We start from the raw sequence: 19875 nt of genomic DNA, 5'->3' as shown, positions 1-19875 counted from the left end.
ACAATACATATTACTTGGGTATAAGTGCGCTTACACACACACACACACACACACACACACACACACACACACACACTTTCTCATCAACTAGATGCACGCTGAACATTCAGTGTGAAGAACTCCATCCTGCACCATCTAGTTTCTTTCTCAGTCTGGTTCTATGTTCGTGTTATGAACCAATGCTAAATCTTAAGAGGAAAATATAAACATTTAAGGAAATATACAATGCTATGTAAATTTGGGGGCTGTATTAAAGACCATAAAAGTTACCATTTTAACCATGTAGAATGTGGAGTCCAGTAGTGTTCCACATATCAGTACTTCTGGGAAGTGGCTCTCTAAACTGTCTCACCTTGAAACTTAGAAACTCCTTATGTAGTTCTTAAAGTTATTAGTTTTGTGTATGTATGTGGCCATACCTGTGTATACACTCAAGGTCAAGGACGGCATCTGTGTCTCCCATTCTCTGCCTATTCCTATAAGGCAAGGGCTCTCCTCAACTGAAGTTCCTGTTTTTAGGTGGGCTGGGAACCAGCAAACCGCAGTAACCCTCTTGTCTGACAGCCCTGCATGAGACCATGTGTGGCTCACAATGTGGTGCTGAGATCTGAACTTGGGTCCTTACGGTTGAATAGCAAGCAAGTGCTCCTAACTGCTGAGCCACCTCTCCGGCCTCCATTAAACATTTTTTTTTTTTTAAACAAAGAAAGGAGGCGTGACAGCACTAGTGCACTCACTCCTGATTCTTTTACTCCAATAACAACAGTGTCTTCCTTCATTAAAAAGCAAACCTGATGTCGGGATAGAAAAGTCACTGCAATGTCTGCAGTCACATCTATGGCTGACAAAGTGTGGAGTATGCTTGGAGTCCTGTGCTCTCCTGTAGTGGAGCCCTCCGCCTGGCGAGTTTTAGACACAGCAGTGCTGAGCTGCACTGCACACAGCTCCCCTAAGCAACGCAATAGCTGATAAGGTTTTGCAAACTCTCCCTTTCACATTAAGAGTACAAACAGTTTTCAGTTTGTCCTTACTAGAACTTTGTGAGATGCAGTAGCCATGTGTGGGCTGAGGTGGTGGCTCACCAAGTGAAGGCACTTGCCACCGAGCCTGATGATCAGAGTTCAATTTCTAGGACCCACGTGGTAGGAGGAGAGAACCAACTCCCATGCGTTGTCTTCTAACCCTTACAGCACGCTGTGCCACGTGACCACACACACACACAGAAATGTAATAAAATTTAAAAACTCGTTTTGATTCCCAGTTTCTGACAGTAAAAGGTAGTCAGAAAGACTGTCCAGATAACAAAACTTCAGTTCATTATATACTCTAATATAAGCCAGGTATTATAAGAGTTAAATGAAAACAAGTCTATTGTTTCCTATGGAGTGTGAAACAGTCTTTATAATTTACTATCAATTATAATATGATCATAAAAACAATATAACTTTTTGCAACCTTTTAAGTAACTTAAAAATCATGGTGTGAAAAATATTTAATATACATCTCAACTACCATAAACATTAAAAACCCCCTCTAACCTGTTAGAAAATAAACCAAGTTTCAAGATTTCATCCGTCACATTTTCCATGAAGCTGAGGTACAGCAGCTCTTCTTCACTGCAGAGGAACACAGAGCATCAGAACCGCTGTACGGCAAGAGGGCCCAGGCAGGAATGCCCAGCAATCTTGTCACAGGGACTGATACCCATGAGGACAGGGAATGCTATGTTTTCTTGTGTTGAAAAAAGGAAAATAGTAAAAGTGAGAAAATAGCACCCAAAAGAGTAAAATTTCATCTTTCTGGAATATTCACAACAGCAAAGACTGAGATGCCATCCAGGGAGGCAGGGGTGGGTGTGATGCTTATTCAGTCCTATTCAGAATCTCGTGTTTACACTAGGAAATTTACTGAGGAGAAAGAGTTTTTTCCCCTCAAAATCCCTATAAAAGAGAAAAGAATTTCCAATAGGCATTTTTTAGATGAAAATGCTGTAGTAATTTTAAATTACTTAAACACAAAAATGTGTTCATTTATTACACTATTATTTACTGTCTGTTTCCTATTATAAAGTTTGGACTCTATTATAACTGATTCTACTTAGCTGACTCATGAATGAATGGCGATGGCAAGTGGTACTGGATTGCTGAGTGAACTAATTAGGGAGAGGCAGCTGTGTGCACCCGTATGTTTAAAAAACCAATTCACAGGAACCTGCTTAAGAACCACCAGGCTTGGGAATAAATGAAACTATAAAATAGATTATTTTCTTTAAAAAAATGTAACTTAAAACTAAAACCTAACCTTCAATACCATGGATGAACATGGTGCATCCCAAACCACCAGAGAGACTCTGAGTTTCAAATCATCCCCTGCAGGCTTCCTCACTTCCTTAATTTATAAAAATAAGCACGACTTTTACACACTAGTTATTAGAAATTATTAGTAGATGTTATTAACTTAGGGAGACATTTCTACTGAAGGTAAAATGCCCAGAATTCCTCTACCAGCACTGATTAAATGACTGCTATTCCAAAGCTGGGAGGAGAGATGAGTTCCAGTCTTAAATTATCTAATGTTTCCCTCAGTCTTAATCCTGCCTCCCACCACAGTATGAAGAGGTCAACAAGATCTTACTCAGAGTAGATTTTACTATCTGGAGAAAACTGTGTGCAGGGTGCCCTAGAAAGAGAGAAAGGTAAAAGATTTTAACAACATAAAAGTTTGGCATTGAAATACTCAAGTTAATAAAAAAAAAAGTTTGGCATTTATTCTGTGACTGGCATTCTACATTGGTAATGATGTGTTTTGGAATTTCTGTCTGTGCATTTTTCCTATCATGGTTTAATTCTGTGGGCATGTGCATGCATGCATGAGTGCACATGTGCAATGAGTTTCAAAGACAGGGGAGTAGAACTCAGCCTACTTGTGGCCTTCCCTGGCTCGCCCTAAAACAGGCCTGAGGGGGAAGCTGGGCCCTGAGGGTCTGTGCATTCCTTTCTGCTCCCAAACACGTCCTCATTCTTCCTGTGTGAAAACTCTTCTCCCTTCATCTCATACCCAGTTTTGAGAAATGCAGTTTTGAGAGCTAAAGCTTGCTAGTCCAACATTGTGCTAGCTGTACTGTCAGTCACTAAACATGAGGAGCAAACTTATTAATTACTGTGTGACCGTGTGTGTGTGTGTGTGTGTGTGTGTGTGTGTGTGCAAATACCATGAGATCAGAGAGTGATTTTCAGGAGTCAACCCTCTCCTTTTATCATGGCTTTGGGGATCAAACTGTTCATCAGGCTTGCAAGGCAAGCACTTTCACTTGCCAGTCTCCAAATCACAGATTTCAAACCCACCATATGGTAAGGCTGCCAGAGAATGGGCTCTACATGGTCCTTTCTGGTATGTGGAGAGAGCAGCTCCTAAAAACTAGCATTCCTTTCCCCTTTATCAACACATTAGCAAACTAAGTCTAACCTTGATTGAGCATTTTTATAAAATTTCCTTAGTAAGGCTAACAGTGCCATAGAACTGTACAATACTATAATATATTAGCACATGTAGTTAAAACAGTACTTAAGGGGAAATGCTGAGCCTTTGTTAGAGGAAAGCAAATGGAGATAGGGTTTCCACGCTGTAATGGAGGTTGACCTCAAACTTACAGTGATCCTCCTGTCTTAGCCCTCATGTTCAGATCCAGGTGTGAGGCTGCCACCCACCTTTCTGAGGACGGCTGCAGAATCCCATCTTTACTCTTGTCCCATGCTAAGTTTTGTCCTTGTAAGGATAAAGGAGCTATTTTGTCTTCAGCACCATTTCTCATGTAATTAGGTGCCTGGAAGTGGAACAAAAAGAATACATTTTTATTTTGTTTCCAAAATATGTTGTGTAAAAAAAAAAAAGCAAATCTTAATGAAAATGACTACATGAAAGTACCTGATACATTAAAACAAAAACATCTCAGAACAGTTTACCCAATCAGCATTTCCCCATGTTTATTTAAAGATGAAATGACTTCATTTTTATGTTAATGAGCAACATTTTAAAGAGCATTAGGAAATCATAAGGCAAATCATGAGTCACAGGCTGGGGCAGGGGTCTGTGTGTAACCAGCTCTGAAGAGCCTGAAGTATGAGGGTCACACCTGACAAGACACTGATCTCACTGCAAGGGCTCCATAGCCATCCTACCTTTTACATTGTTTATTTTATTTGAAATAAAGTCTCACTGTGTAGCTTTAACTGTCCTGGAACTTGCTGTGCAGATCAGGGTGTTCTGGTTGCCTCCCAAGTGCTGGGGTTAAAGTGCCTTATACCTGGCTATCCTTGACAGTGTGTCCATCTTGTCTGATCCCAGTTGGTCTGGTTAGTACTGGGATGGGAGACATCATCCACCTATACATATACATGTGCAGACCCACATCAAAACTAAACAAACAAACAAATGAATGGACAAAAAAGACAGCATTGAAATCCATGAAAATGATACAAATTTGTAGCTTTTATGTAAATTTAAAAAAAAGTCCACGATTAAAAAGCACGTCGGTGTCAAACACCAATACGTCACATCTGAAAGCAGCTGCAGTAGCCATGCATATGACCAATACTAACGGACACGGTAATGGCTTACTACATGAGCAGAATCTTATGTGTCACAAGCCTGGCAATATTTTATTTGCATTATTTATAAGTTACGTTTTTTTCTTTTTTTTTTTTTCAAACAGGTCTTCTGTAGCTCAAGAACCTTAAAAATCCCTTTGTGCCTGAGGCTGACTTTTAACTTCTGATCATTCTGCCTCTCCTTTCCGAGTCCTGGAAGTACAAGCATGAGCTCCTGGGCTTGGAGAAATGGTTCAGTGGTTAGGAGGACCCAGCTTCAGCTCCCAGTGTCACATGGACCTGTCTTTAACTCCAGTCAGGGGATCTAGGCAGCAGCTCGCCCTGACCTGTCTGGCACCAGTCATGCACTTGGTACACAGACGTAGATGTAAGCAAAGCGTCCACACACATAAGCAAAACAAACACACACACAGAACAGCTACTGGGCACATGGGCACACGCAGAAACGGAGTTGGAACAGCCTGGTCTTCGGTGAGTTCCAGGACACTCAGGCAGGGCTACACAGATATACCTTGTCTCAAAACAAAAAAAAAAACAAAACAAACAAAAAAAAAACCCAAATGACATTGAAAAAAATAAAGATAAAGAAATAAGCATGTCCCATTACATCAAGTTCATGCAGCACCAGAGACTGGCTTTGTTCATGCTAGGCAAGTACTCTACCAAGTAAGTGACTCCCAGCTCTACAAAGCTGACCTAGTGAAATGCTTTACAGTTCTCCAAGTGTAAAGTGTGGATCTGCTGTAGTTAATACGTGAGTGGCACTCTCAGCTCCTACACCACTGTGAGGACACAGCCTTTTCTTGAAGGACTATGAACATTTGGATCCCAGTGTAATACACCGTGGGCGCCTGAACATCTTCACTCACCGCTATCACTGTTGCGATGATGACAATGATGCGTGCATGCTGAGTGTGTGAGTGCAGGCCTGTGCATGTGCATACCACAGTGCACATGTGGAGGTCAGGAGACACTTTGGGAATCAGTTTTCTCCTTCCACAGTGGGTCCAGGAACTAGGTCATCAGGCCTCTGTGCTAAGTGCTTCTGTCTGAGTGAGGAGTAGTCTTGTCTGCCCCAGGTCAATGTACGTAGTTATCTATAGCCCTAATTATTTTCATAAAAACTCAAGGTAAAGCCAGGCACCATTTCTGAAGCCTTTCCCAGGCTAGGACTTTGCTTGCTTTGCATTCTCCCACGGCCTGCAGGTGAGTGAGTTTTGTGGGAAGACATTTGGCTCTCAGAGGATTGTCTCTCTATGACCCTAAAGTTATCAATGACTGAGATGTAAACCCATCACTTCCTACCCATTTTCAGAGGAGGAAAAAGAAGTTTGAGTATGATCAATTTGTTTTTGTATCTCTAAATCTTTGCTTGACTTTTAAATATGCAAACCATGTTTATGAATAGTAAATTTAAGTTACAGCACAAATACATGATTGAAACTACCCACATTGAATGAGTTTGCCTGAAAAATCTATAGCTATTATGTGTTAAAATAAATCACTGTTAAACATTCAAAATATAAATAGTATAAGTTTACAAAAGTAAAGGCAAACATTAAGATCATGTTATCTACTAATTCTATATGATGTATGACTTGTAATAATATACTCATCAACAATTCTATACAGAATTACAGGCATTGAAAATTCAAACTACTATGTGGCTTTGTTAGCACCTTTAGGAACTTGTATATTTTTTGTGTCTGTCAGGGGTGGTACTGAACCCAGCCTTTCACAGCCTAAGCAATTTCTCTACCACTGAGCTATAGTCCCAGTCCGTGGTTATTTTGGGATACAATCTTGCTAAGCTCAGGCTAGACTAGAATTGGCTATATAGTCCATGATGGCCTCAAACTCAGGTTCCTACCTTGACCACGCATTCAGATTATAGGCAAATGTCAAGCCTGCTTCTCAGAATCTGTATTTTTGAAAATGTCACTATTATATTTTATTTATCCACCCATTTAGCTGGCCAACCAGCCAGCTAACCACTTGGGTGCTAATAACAAATGACTTCCTAGATTTGGTGGATCCATCTGGTCATTCAGAGAGCGTGGTCACCACCTGCAAACGATCACACGTTGACTTTATTATATTTAACAATATAAGTGTTTCTTAGAGATCACTCCTGATAGTCCAAATAGCTGTGTGCACTCTACACAAGTCAAAGCACCTACTCCAAAGATCTCCCATTTAGTACCTGTTTTATGCTCACGTCTGAATCCTTTGAGCTCTTTTTTTCAGCTGTCCCAAGCTCAGAGTTAAAGCTACAACATTTACAAAGAAATGATTGTTACTTCTTTATAAACACAGTGACAAGCATTATTGTGAATAAAAAGTACAGTATAAGCGAATAAAATCCCAACTATTTACTTTTTTAAAAATGTCTAATTTCGAATTATGTATCTGAAAATAGATATGACTTGGTTCACACATGTTTCCTTTTCCTTACCTGAAAAGTAGATTTCAGTTAAATATACAGTGAGGTAAGAGAAATGAGACTGTAACATTTATAGATACGAAAATTTCTGCATCTTTCTTTTCTTAGTGATTAAACTTGTTCTGGGATAATTTCAAACAAGTGTATAGTCTATTCTGTCTACTGTCTCCCCCCATCCCCCCAATGCCAGTGCCTCCCCACCGCGGCTGCTGGGCCTCCTTCCCTAGATGTCCCTTCCCATGTTCATTAAAACTATGGACTGCACCCCCAGTTTGTGGTCATGCTTGCCCAGTGGCCATGCTAATCTGTCTCTCTTCAGTTTTAGTTATCTGTGCTGGCAAATATGGCAGTGGTTTCTTCGTCCCTCTCCAGTGGATATCTATTAGAGATCCAATTTCTTTTTAAAATTAAATACTGCAGATGAATTTGATATCATTCTTCTTGCCTGCCCTCATAAAACCAATCTTACAGGGCTAGAGAGATGGCTCAGTGGTTAAGAGCACTGACTGCTCCTCCAGAGGTCCTGAGTTCAAATCCCAGCAACCACATGGTGGCTCACAACCATCCATAATGGGATCTGATGCCTTCTTCTGGTGTGTCTGAAGACAGCTTATATATAATAAATAAATCTTAAAAAAACAAAACAAAAACAAAACAAAAAATCCAATCTTATAATGTTTGACTTCTTGAACAACTAAAACCTAGAACAAAATAAATTTCAATCACTTTGCAAACTTACTAATATTTATCATGACCCATTTCCTACAGGAGAAGGCAGATCGTGCTTAATTTCCAGATGTCCTCTCAACTGCCATGTCTGCAGCTGTTACCATATCAGCTGTGAACCTGTGCCAGAGACAGACACAGGGGACTGGAAAGGCTTCTCCTTGCCCTCTGGGCTTCACCGTCTCACACTGTTACCATGAATACATATCTACAACTACAGTATCTGGCAATATATCTTAAGACTCCTCTGAAAATGTAACATTTAGAAACATACGAAGTTCAGGAACTGTTTACAACAATAACCTATAGCACTCATAGTTATAAGAACTGAACAAATCCAATAGCTTAATAGTTGTTTAATGGTTCCTGTGCTGCTCCTAAAGACCTATGGGAAAGTCTATGAACTCACTGTAATGAGAAGGCCCAGCTACATTTCAAGGCTGACATATAAAGTGTACAACAAAAAGGAAATACTGCTTATTAATCATTTCCATTGGCTTGCTGGCCTTGCCATCAGCTCTGGACACGGCATACAAACCTGCTTAATTCAGTTTGGGTTTCAGCCTCCATCCGCTGATCTGAGAAATCCCTTCTTCTTTTAGCAGGTGTGTAATAGCGGTACTGTGAAAGGAAGGACTTTGCTTCTGTTTTTAAAGTCCGTGGAGTGAATGGTGATTGGTTGTTAGAGAAGAGGTCAGCGTGCTTTTCCAAAAGATCTCCACTAGGCGTCTTGGAAATGACTACCTGGAACTGGTGGGCACTCCTAGGCCTCCTGTCATAGCCATGTCCACAGCCTGAGTACCTGGGTGGAGCGGTGCTGGGATACTTCTGGGTGCCATTCATGAGGATTTTATTTGACTCAGGTAGACTTAGATGTAGTCCCTCTGGCGAAGGGATGAGTGACTTTGAAAATGATGGGTATCTTGTCAATCTTTCTTCAATTAACACATCCTGGTCTTGTGGTTCCCCTGAGGGCTAAGAACATTTGACATGATAGTCATCAGTTGCACTGTCACTGGGGAATCTTGGGACTAACTTATACATGTATCTTGGCTCTAACTTAGCACTTTTTTCCCCTCACACTTATGGAGCTAGACCCCAGGGCCTTGAGCTGTCAGGCAAGGGCTCTACCACTGAGACACCTTCCCAGTCCTGTCCGTATCTTCTAGAAAGGGGGTGGGGGGCGCAGAACCACAGATACAAGATGATCTGCTCTTTAATAGCATATATTATCAGTTTTAAAAATTCATCTGAAAAACTATCAATTTTAGAATTTGTTTGTAGCACAAGAAATCTTAAGATCTTAACTCCAGTCTTGATAATGTACAAGTCAGCTAACTTACAAACTGATATATCTAAGTAAGGAAAATCTAGGACTACTTCTTTTTTTTTTTTTTAACATTTATTTATTATGTATACATCATACAGTTTTCTGCCTGCATGTATGCACCTGCAGGCCAGAAGAGGGCATTAGACCTGATTATAGATGGTTGTGAGCCACCATGTGGTTGCTGGGAACTCAGGACCTCTGGAAGAGCAGACAGTGCTCTTAACTTCTGAGCCATCTCTCCAGCCCCCGTGGGCTACTTCTTAAATAGGTCTAGACACACAATTTACTTTCCAACTTTTCTTTCCCAAAATAAAAGACAAAATGAGCTAAAATGAGTATTCTGTCTTAAATCATGGGGCCTCATGTTACTTTTCAGCACATTAGCTTTAAATGTGCTCCCAAACTAGCCTCACGTTACTGTTGGTGTATAAGAGCTTGTCTCTTTGGAGAGAAGTTTCTGAATTCTGCAGAGCTATTAATTAATAACCACAAGAACTACTTATACTCAGAGGAATGGTGTAAGCTAAACCCAGAGTAAGGAGACATATATAGGGCATTAGGGTTGACTGTAAAAGGAAATTCCATCAGTGTAAAGTTTTACTAAAATGAAAACCAAAGAGAACTTTAAGGACAGAAATACAGAGGCTGGGGGGCCACTGAATGCCTAAGTGTATGTGATTTGTTATGCAGTTTCTGTGATTTGGATTTATATAAAGTTCATGTCAAGCACAGAACAACTAAGTAATAAATCTCTTTCATGGACAATAGAAGAAGAAATGATGAACCAAGATCTTACAACTGTCAGATACTCAAACAGTTGAAAACTCAATTCAGTTGAAGACCAGGTGAGGTACAGATTATGTGAAAATACTCGTTTTACAAAAAGTTCCAACTTATTTATGTTTTATAAAAGAATGAATAGATCTTGATTTTTATTATTTGGACTGCTTTGACTATTTCATACTCTATTCACAAACACGGAACACATCCAAATATTTGATTAGTATTACAGTATCTGAGGAACTGCAGCAGCTGCAAGGGAAGCACTTGGAAGGGTCCTGAAAGCAACATCAGGGTGAGCCAGGATGAGTGGACGGCAGCATGGGCAGTGAGGATATGTGTTCTGAAATATGAGATCCTATGCAGAACCTGCTAAGACATTAGGAGGTCAAAGCCAGCATTTTTACTGCAACTCTTTTTTTTTTAGTGAGAATATTCTATAACTGTAGTAAATATCTGTCAACTATAAAATCCACCCAATTATTAAAATATACTACCTAAGTTAATAATTTAAGATATCTAAATGTGTCTAAAGCATTAATCATTAAAACTTATTAAAAATGTAGACAAACCAGGTCCCCAGCAGTGGTGAACAGAACCCTTGTCCCCTGAGCTCCATTTTCCAGCCCATGACTCTGCCTGGATTTCCAGAGGCCTGCTGATTCCAGGGACAAAGAGTTAAGACCCTGCTCCCTGAATCCTTTGCCTTCCAAGTCCCCATAAAGCACACCCAATAGCAGTAAACTGCCCCCTGTCTAGCTCACAGCTCTGCCTGCATTCCTGGAGGCTTTGGGTACCAGGGTCAACCAGATGGCTAAAGGCCAGTGTAAGAGCACAATCAACAACAGCCAGGTCAATACAGCACCACCAGAGCCCACTTATCCTCCTATAGCAAGCCCTGGATATCCTAACACAGCTGAAGTACAAGAAAATGACCTTCAATCCAATCTTAGGAAGATGATAGAGGACTTTACAGAGGAAATGAATAAATCCCTTAAAGAAATACAGGAAATACAATCAAACAGGTGAAGGAAATGAATAAAACTGACCAAGACCTAAAAATGGGAATAAAAGCAATAAAGAAAACATAAACCGAGGGAATTCTGGAGCTAGAAAACTTAGGTAAGAGAACAGAAAACACAGACACCAACATCACCAACAGAATACAAGAGATGGAAGAGATAATCTTAGGCATAGCAGATAGGACAGAAGAAACTGATACATTGATCAAAGAAAATGTTAAATCTAAAAGTTTCTGACATAAAACATCCTAGAAATGTGGGACACTGAAAAGATTAAACCTAAGAATAATAGAAATAGAAGAAGAAGCCCAGCTCAAAGGCCTAGAAAATATATTCAACTAAATCACAGAAGATTTCCATAACCTCAGGACTCACTGGAGGTGAGCTTAGACAAATGCAAATGGGAACTCAGAGAGTCCACCTCCATTAGATAGACAGGGCCTCAAGTGGAGGGACAGGGTTACTAACCCACAGTCAAAATTCCTGACCCAGAATGGTTCCTGTCTAACTTCAGGGAAAAAATGGAGAAGAGATTGAAGAAAAGGAGGTCCAATGACTGGTCCAACTTGGGATCCATCTTATGGGGGACATCAAGGCATGACACTACTATGCTATGATGTGCTTACAGATAGACAAGAGCCTGGCATGATCTCTCTCTCTGAGAGGTCCTACCATCAGCTGACTGAGACAGATGCAGATACTTACACCCAACTATTGGACTGAAGTCTGGGATCCCTGTGAATTAGGGGAAGGACTGAAGAAGCTGAGAGTGACAGAACTACCCCATTGGGAGACTAACAGTCTCAACTAACCTAGACCCTAGGGAGCGCCCAGAGGTGAGCCACCAACCAGGAGCAAACCCAGGCTGGTCTGAGGCCCCTGGCACATATGTAGCAGAGGTCTACCTGGTCTGTCCTCCATGGGAGAAGATGTACTTAATCTTCCAGAGCGATGAGGCCACGGGGAAGGGGGAGGACTGGTGGTGGTGGTGGTGGTGAGAACACCCTCTCGGAGCCAAGAGGGAGGAGGAATGGGATGAAGAACTATGGGAGGGGGCCTGAGGGGGGGCAATAACAGGAATGTAAATAAATAAAATAATACTAAACACACAAGAAGCTTACAGAACACCAAATAGATAGGACCAAAAAAGATAATCCTCCTACCACATAATTAACAAAACATGAAATGTACAGAACAAAGAATATTAAAAGCTGCACAGGAAAAATGCCAAGTAACATATAAAGGTAGACCCATCAGAATTATACCTGACTTCTCAACAGAGACTTTAAATGCCAGAAGGACCTGGGCAAATGTCTTGCACTCTCTAAGAGATCACACATGCCAACTCAGACTAGCAAAACTTTCAATCACTATAGATGGAGAAAACAAGATAAACCAAACCAAATTTAAACATTATCTATCTATAATCCAGCTTTACAAAAGATACCAACCCAAGGAACTTAACCACACCCAAGAAAACACAGGAAATAAATAATTTCACACCAGCAAAACCAAAAGGAGGAAAACACACACACGCACAGTACCATCACCAACATCAAAATAATGGGAATTAGTAATCTTCATCTTTAATATCTTTCAACACCAATGAACTCGATTCCCAAGTAAAAAGACAGACTATGAGAATGGGTGTGAAAACAGGGGCCATCATCCTGCCGCATAAAGAGCCACAACTCAACATCAAAGACTGACATTACCTCAGAGTAAAAGGCGAGAAAATGATTTTTCAAGGAAATGGACCCAAAAAGCAAGCTGGTAGCCATTCTAATATCTAATAAAATAGACCTCCAATCAAAATTAATCAAGAGATAGAAGACACTAATCAAAAGAAAAAAAACACCAAGATGACATCCCAATTCTGAATATCTATGCCCCAAATGCAAGAGTACCCATTCTTAACTTTACAAAAGCTTAAATCACAAATTGAACCCCATATATTAATAATGAGAAGTTTCAACATGCTACTCTCACCAATGGACAGGTCATCCAGACAGAAACTAAACAGAGGAAAAATGGAACTAACAGATGCTATGACTCAAATGGACCTAACAAATATCTTCAGAACATTTTACCCAAACACAATGCAATATACCTTCTTCACAGCACTTCACAGAACCTTCTCCAAAATTAGCCATATACTCGTCACAAAGCAAGTCTCAACAGATACAAGAAAACTGAGACAACTCCTTGATTCTTATCAGACCACCATAGAAGCTGGATTTCAACAACAGAAACAATAGAAAGCCTACAAACTCATGGAATCCAAACAGCTCTCCACTGAATGACCACTGGGTCAAGGAAGAAATAAATTAAATATATTCTAGAATTCAATGAAAATGAATGCACAACATACCTAAACTTAAGGACACAATGCTAAAAGGAAAATTATAGCAATAAGTGTCTTCATAAAGAAATTAGTGAGATTTCATAGTAGTGACTTAACACACCTGAAAGCTCTAGATCAAAGAGAAGCAAACACACCCAAGACGAGTAGATTATCAGGAAATAATCAAACTCATGGCTAAAATCAATCAATTAGGAACAAAGAGAACAACAAAACTAAGAGCTGGTTCTTTGAGAAAATCAACAAGATAGACAAATCCTTCGCCAAACCAACTAAAAGAAAGAATAATCAAATTAATAAATTCAGAAATGAAAAGGGGGACATAGAAACACACACTGAGGAAATCCAAAGAATCATTAGGTTTTACTTCAATAACCTATACTCCATAAAATTGAAAAATTTAAATGAAATGGACTATTTTCTTGATAGATCACAATAAGATCAGGTAAAGAATCTAAATACACCTATAACCCAGGACACAGAAGTGGTCATTAAAAGTTTCCCAACCAAGAAAAAGAAAACCCAGACCCAGATAGGTTTTAATGTAGAATTCTTCCAGACCTTCAAAAAAGAGTGAATACCAATACTCCTCAAATTATTTCACAAAATAGAAACAGAAGGAACACTGTCAAATTCATTTTATGAGGCCAGTCACCCTGATACCTAAACCACAGAAAGATTCAGACCAGTCTCCCTTATGAACATTTATGCAAAAATACTCAAGAAAATAGTCACAAACCAAATCCAGGTACATATCAAAAACATCATCCACCAGGATCAAGTAGGCTTCATACCAGAGATGTGGAGATGATTCAACATACAAAAAATTCCCTCAATGTAATTCATCATATGAACAAACTGAAAGAAAAAAAACCCAAACCAAAAAACCCACAAGATCATTTCATTGTGTGCTGAAAAAGCCTTAGACAAAATCCAACACCCTTATGATAAAAAGTCTTAGAGTGATCAGGGATACAAGGCCCATACCTAAACACAATAAGGGCAAAACACAGCAAGCAGATAGCCAACATCAAATTAGATGGAGAGAAACTTAAAGCAATTCCACTAAGATCAGGGCCAAGACAAGGCTGTCAACTCTCTTAATATCTATTTAATGTCATACTTGAAGTTTCAGAGCAGTAAGAAAACTAAAGGAAATCAAGAGAATATAAATTGGACAGGAAGAAGTCAAAGTATCACTATTTGCAGATGATATGATAGAATACATAAATGACACCAAAAATTCCACCAGAGAACACCTTCAGCAAAGCGGCTGGATACAAAGTCAACTACAAATAAAAACATCAGTAGTCCTCCTATATATGACTCATAAATGGTTGAGAAAAATTAGGGAGACAACACCCTTTATAATAGCTACAAACAATATAAAGTATCTCGGTGTAAGTCTAAGCAGGCAGAAGACCTGTGTGACAAGAACTTCAAATCTATGAAGGAAAGCAAGACCTCCCATGCTCATGGGTCAGTAGAATTAACAATAAAAATGGCCATCCTACCAAGAGCAATCTACAGATTTAACACAACTGTCATCAAAATTCCAACAGTTCTTTACAGACCTTGAAAGAACAATATTTAACTTGGTATTAAAAAAAAAAGGGGGGGGGGTTTGGGGATTTAGCTCAGTGGTAGAGCACTTGCCTAGCAACCGCAAAGTCCTGGGTTCAGTTCCCAGCTCCAAAAAAATAACAAAAAAAAAAAAAAAAAAAAAAGACTTCCAAAAGAGGGATTAGGACACCAATCCAGCCATAAAAGCTTTGACCCACAATTTGTCTTTCCTACAAAATGTCCAGGGGTGAAAGGTGGAACAGAATTTGAGGGAAAGGCCAACCAATGGCTGGCTCATCTTGAGACCCATTCCACAAGAGAGAGCCCACCCCTGACATTATTAGTGATATTCTGCTATTCTTGCAGACAGGAGGCTAGCCTAACTGTTATCAGAGAGGCTTTACCCAGCAACTGATGAAAACTGACACAGAGACCCATGGCCAAACATAAGGTGGAGCTTGGGGAATCCTATGGAAGAGGGGGAGGAAGGTTTAAAGGAGCCAGAGGGGTCAAGGATACCACAAGAAAACCTATAGAATCTTCTAACCCATAGAGGTTCATAGAGACTGAAGTACCAACCAGAGAGCATGTGGGAGACTGACCTAGGCCCTCTGCTCGTATGTTATAGTTGTGTAGCTTAGACTGCATGTGGGACTCCTACAGTGGGAACAGGGGCTGTCTCTGACTCTGTCGCCTACTTCTGGACCCCTTTCCCCTAACTGGGCTGCCTTGTCTAGCCTCAGTAGGAGAGGATGCACCTAGTCTTACTGCAACTTCATTTGCCAAAGCTGGTTGACATCCATGGGAGGGCTCCCCTTTCCTGAGGAGAGGTGGAAGTCGGGGGAGGTGAGGTGAGAGGGAGATTCTAGGAGGAGAGGAGGGAGGGGAAGCTGTGATCAGGATGTAAAATAAATAACTCAATCAATTAAAAAAAGTAGGCAAAAAATATAGGCAAGTTAAAAATTACTATTATTGTAAATGGAACCATAAAACATGTATAAAGGTATATATGAACTACCATGGAGGTATGCAAGTTATAGGATTATAGATACTAAAGTGAAAGTAAATAGACATTAAATAATATTTGTTTATGTTATCATAAATGATTCATAAAGTATATTAACATATATAATTTAAATTTTTTGATAAACTATTCTTACCTTGAAATTATTTACTTTATATTCAAATGTCTCATTTTTGGCCTCTAAGGGCACATGGCATGTGTATGGTAATATAACATACATGCAGGCACTCACACATTCACATATAATAAAATAAATGTTAAAAAAATATTCTAGCTATAGAACAGCCTAGGGAGGTCTCAACCCGACCTGTGGACTCCCAGATTTCTCTCCTGAAAGAGATTCTTATATCCAATGTCTCCTGAATGCATTCAGTGTTCCCAAGGCACGGAGCAGGCCAAACAAGAAACTCATGCCTTTAGCAAAGTCCTTATCAGACGCCTGGGAATCTTTTTCTCTTCTTCCTTTCTGTTCATATCATCAAACCAGATTCCAAGTTTGGCAAGTCCTGGCAATTGCACTTTCTAAATAATAATAAACCTCCCTTGAATTCCTTGTGTTCTTTATAATGTCCAGGATAAGGTCTTATTCTTTCTTTCCCGGATTACTGCAGCTGTCCTATAATTAGTCTGCTGGTCACTGTGGCTAGTGTCATCTTTGTTAAAGGGATAGCATCAGTGTCTAACTATAAACGGCTTTGTAGCTCCTCAGTAATTCTCAAGGATGAAACTAGTCCAGATTTTCCAGAATGGCTCCAATACCCAAGCCTTTCTCACTGCCTACTGATAAACCACAGCTTCATTTGTACTGAAAAGACCTAGAGTTAAAAGTACACTCTCTGGTGCTCAGTAAGTAGCAGGGAACCTGTTCTGCTAAGTAGGCTTGCCTGCTTTTTTCTCTTTTCTTTCCTTTCTCTCCTTCCCATCTTCCTTTCCCCCCTTTTCTTATCCATACCATGGACGCCAGGGCTTGAACCAATACTTACGTGAGAGCACGGGCACCCTCAATGCTGTTCTCTAACTGGTGACTTGCCCATCTTGAACCCTGGCACTCAGTGGAGACTGCAGGCCTTAGGGACCTAACTTCCTGCCCATGTTTGCAGTGGAAATTTTACATCATTTTAGAATTCTGCAAAATTTTAAGCCAAGATTTATTACTAGCTTAGATTTTTTCCCACATATAAATTATACAGGTATAAAAGGAGGAAAACTATGGATTTTTTAAAAATATCAATTAATTGAAGTTAACTAGATATCAATTCTAACAAACTCAAAAAATAATGAGACTATGTGAAATCAAAACATATTTGGCAATATTAAAGAATTACTAATTTTATGGCATACTTTTTGAGAAAGCCTCACTACGTTGTCCAGTGTCGCCTTGAGCCTGCCAAGTGTGCCCTGCCGAGTGTGCCCTGACTAGCTGGAATCACAGGCATGCACTATATACTACGCCTGGCCAAATGATGGCTTTGCGTTAAAGATACATGCTGCCATGTGCATGGGTATAATCACCTCAGAGTACTGTGATCTGGAGGAAGCTGGAAAGGAAAGAACACTGGACTGAGCTGATCATGGCAACACTGGGTGAAAGAAACATGTTAGGTCCCTACAGCACTAAAGTTTACGAAAGTGAACATTTCAATGTTAAACTCCATGAAGATAAAAAAGCCAGCTGTTGAGAAAAATAAAAGTATGAAGTCTGCAAATCAGTGCATCAGCCAGCCTCAGCAGAGAAGCTCGTTTTTTGCAAGAGATGATAACTGACCCAGAGACTCACAACTGGACAATGTACAGAGGGTAAGAGCACTCGGTCCTAAATGGAATGTATTTATCAAACACTTCCCGTCAAGGTCAGTGTTAGTGAAGAAAAGGTGGTGGAAAGTTGCTAAGACCCATAGGTGGTCGATGATTCCAAAGAAACAGGGTTTTCAGATACAACAAGGAGGGTACACAGAGAGACAGCACACACAAGACCTGCACAGGTTCAAACCAGACAAGATCCCAGCATGGGGAAGGGAAAAAGAGCACAAGTTCTACCTTAACTAAGAAGCTATGTGCAACTGACGCTGCTGAGAAGGCAGAAATCTGTTCTGGGGACTGACCCTGCGTATCGGCTGCACTCCAAGCCTGGGAGTCGGCCTGCGCAAAACGCACTCTGCTTTTGTGCACTTTGGTTTGTTTTGTCTTATTGTTTGCTTGCTTGTTTTGATTTTTACTTTGTTGTTGGCTTTAATTTTTGAGAGAGAGAGAGAGAGAGAGAGAGAGAGAGAGAACATGAAATTGGGTGGGTAAAGACGAGGTAGAGGAAGGAGAAGTATATGGTCAAAATATATTGTATGAAAATTTTTTTTAAATAAAAAAAAATACCACCTATAAAAAAAGCAAATAATTTCCAACTTCTATAAGCTAGAATACAGAAAAAAGAGATAACTATAACCAGACAGAAAGAAAAATGTATACCAGTAATAACAGTGTTCAGATGACAAAATCTTAAACAAAAGTTTAGCCACTGAATTCAGCAACATAGGAAATCTTATATTTTTGGTTGTGAGCCTAGCTTTTAAGGGCTGAGCTATCTCTCCAGCCCGAAACTCTTTTTTTTTTTTTTTTTTTTTTTCGGAGCTGGGGACCGACAGCCCGAAACTCTTAATGCTTTAATCAGCACTGGAGAGGTAGAGGTGGATCTCAGTAAGTTTAAGGCCAGTCTGATCTACGCAGCAAGGAATGTGTAGAGAGACCATGTATCAAAACAAAATGAAACAAAAACAAATACAAAGAAACAAAACAAAATACAAAAGAAAGAAAACTTTAATGCATCACAGCTGCTATCTGTTTATATTAAGGACATAAGTCATTCACCGTATTGACAGATAAAATGGAAAATCACAGCATCTTTGCCAAGAAATGCAAAAAGAGTACTGGATAAAACTACTCATTGAGATCAAAATACATTGTATTAAAAATGCTTTTAATTAAAAAAAAAAAGCTATCCACTGACTGGAGAGACTCTTGAAAACTGCCATCACTTCTCATCCAACCATAAGCAGAAGAATACTTCTTCAAATAAATGTTAAAGAGAGTTACAAACAAGAAAACCACAGTCTAGGCCAGCCAACCACAGCCTGCAGGCCACAGTCATTTCTAGCTAGCAAATGGAGCACAGCTAGGACTTCATTTCCATGGTGTCTGCAGTGGCTGCTCTCTATTGGCAGGCAGTTGTGACAAGGGGCTTGGCCTGAAAGGCACACAAAAGAACCCCTTGACTATTGATGACCAAAGTTTGCTGACCCAAACCTGCCCAACCCAAGCCAGGCAAGGATTTGCCTCACAAACACCTGCTTTTAAAGAGCAAAAGAACCTTACCCTCTGTAGAGAGTTTACAAAGAACTTGGAATTCATCTTAGAATTGGTCTGCATCGCAGATTTACTTAATTTAAACTCCTTTTCACATCGTGCCAACTCCTTCCTCAGTTTCTCTCTTCGTTGTTGGTCAGCATCTAAGGAAGGAAACACATTTTTAAAAACAGCAACAAAACATAAATACTAACTTTTTGGTCTTGTTAGACTAATAAAATCAAGGATTTCTACGTTCGCCTCGGCTGTTCTGGAAGTTGTGAAGGTCTTGCCTGGAGGACTCTCTAGTGCTGGGATGAAAGCCAATACCCCAAGCACAGCTGGCTCATCTTTCTTGCTAATCATATTTATACTACTGTTTAGGAGCAAAATCCATATACTTCTCTGTACAAAGAGATTCTCAGTAATATGTAATTTATAGAAATTCCAAACAGAGAGTAGAGGCAGAAAGATCATTTGGGCCAAGAGTTCAAGGCCAGCTAGAAAGCAACATCTCAAAAGAGCAAGCCAAACAACAAAGCCAACATTTTAAAGACATTTGCAGTCAGGCAACCAACTTCTGTATCTTGGACGTCTTGCTCATTAGAAATGCTAGTAGAGTAAACCAAACAACTAAACGGAGAATTCTCAACAGAGGAATCCCGAATGGCTGAGAAGCACTCAC

General features: G+C 39.9%; 1 protein-coding gene across 8 annotated transcripts in view; it reads right to left on the bottom strand.

Annotated features, from left to right (window-relative positions):
* Window positions 1-19875, bottom strand: part of Spata7 (spermatogenesis associated 7) — a 45034-nt gene that overhangs the window by 1997 nt on the left and 23162 nt on the right. For 6 of the 8 annotated variants that reach the window (XM_087552231.1, XM_087552233.1, XM_087552236.1 and 3 more), the window contains 6 exon segments: window positions 19221-19354; window positions 8315-8751; window positions 6811-6877; window positions 3708-3823; window positions 2635-2679; window positions 1539-1616 (listed from right to left, as the gene is read on the bottom strand). In XM_087552231.1, coding sequence (XP_087408357.1) covers window positions 1539-1616; window positions 2635-2679; window positions 3708-3823; window positions 6811-6877; window positions 8315-8751; window positions 19221-19354 — 877 coding nt within the window. 8 annotated transcript variants of the gene reach the window in all.

Source organism: Rattus norvegicus, chromosome 6, assembly GCF_021556685.1.
Source record: "Rattus norvegicus strain SHRSP/BbbUtx chromosome 6, alternate assembly SHRSP_T2T, whole genome shotgun sequence".
NCBI lineage: Eukaryota > Metazoa > Chordata > Mammalia > Rodentia > Muridae > Rattus > Rattus norvegicus.
The sequence above is the reverse complement of the archived record's forward strand: the minus strand, read 5'-3'. Positions and strand labels throughout refer to the sequence as shown.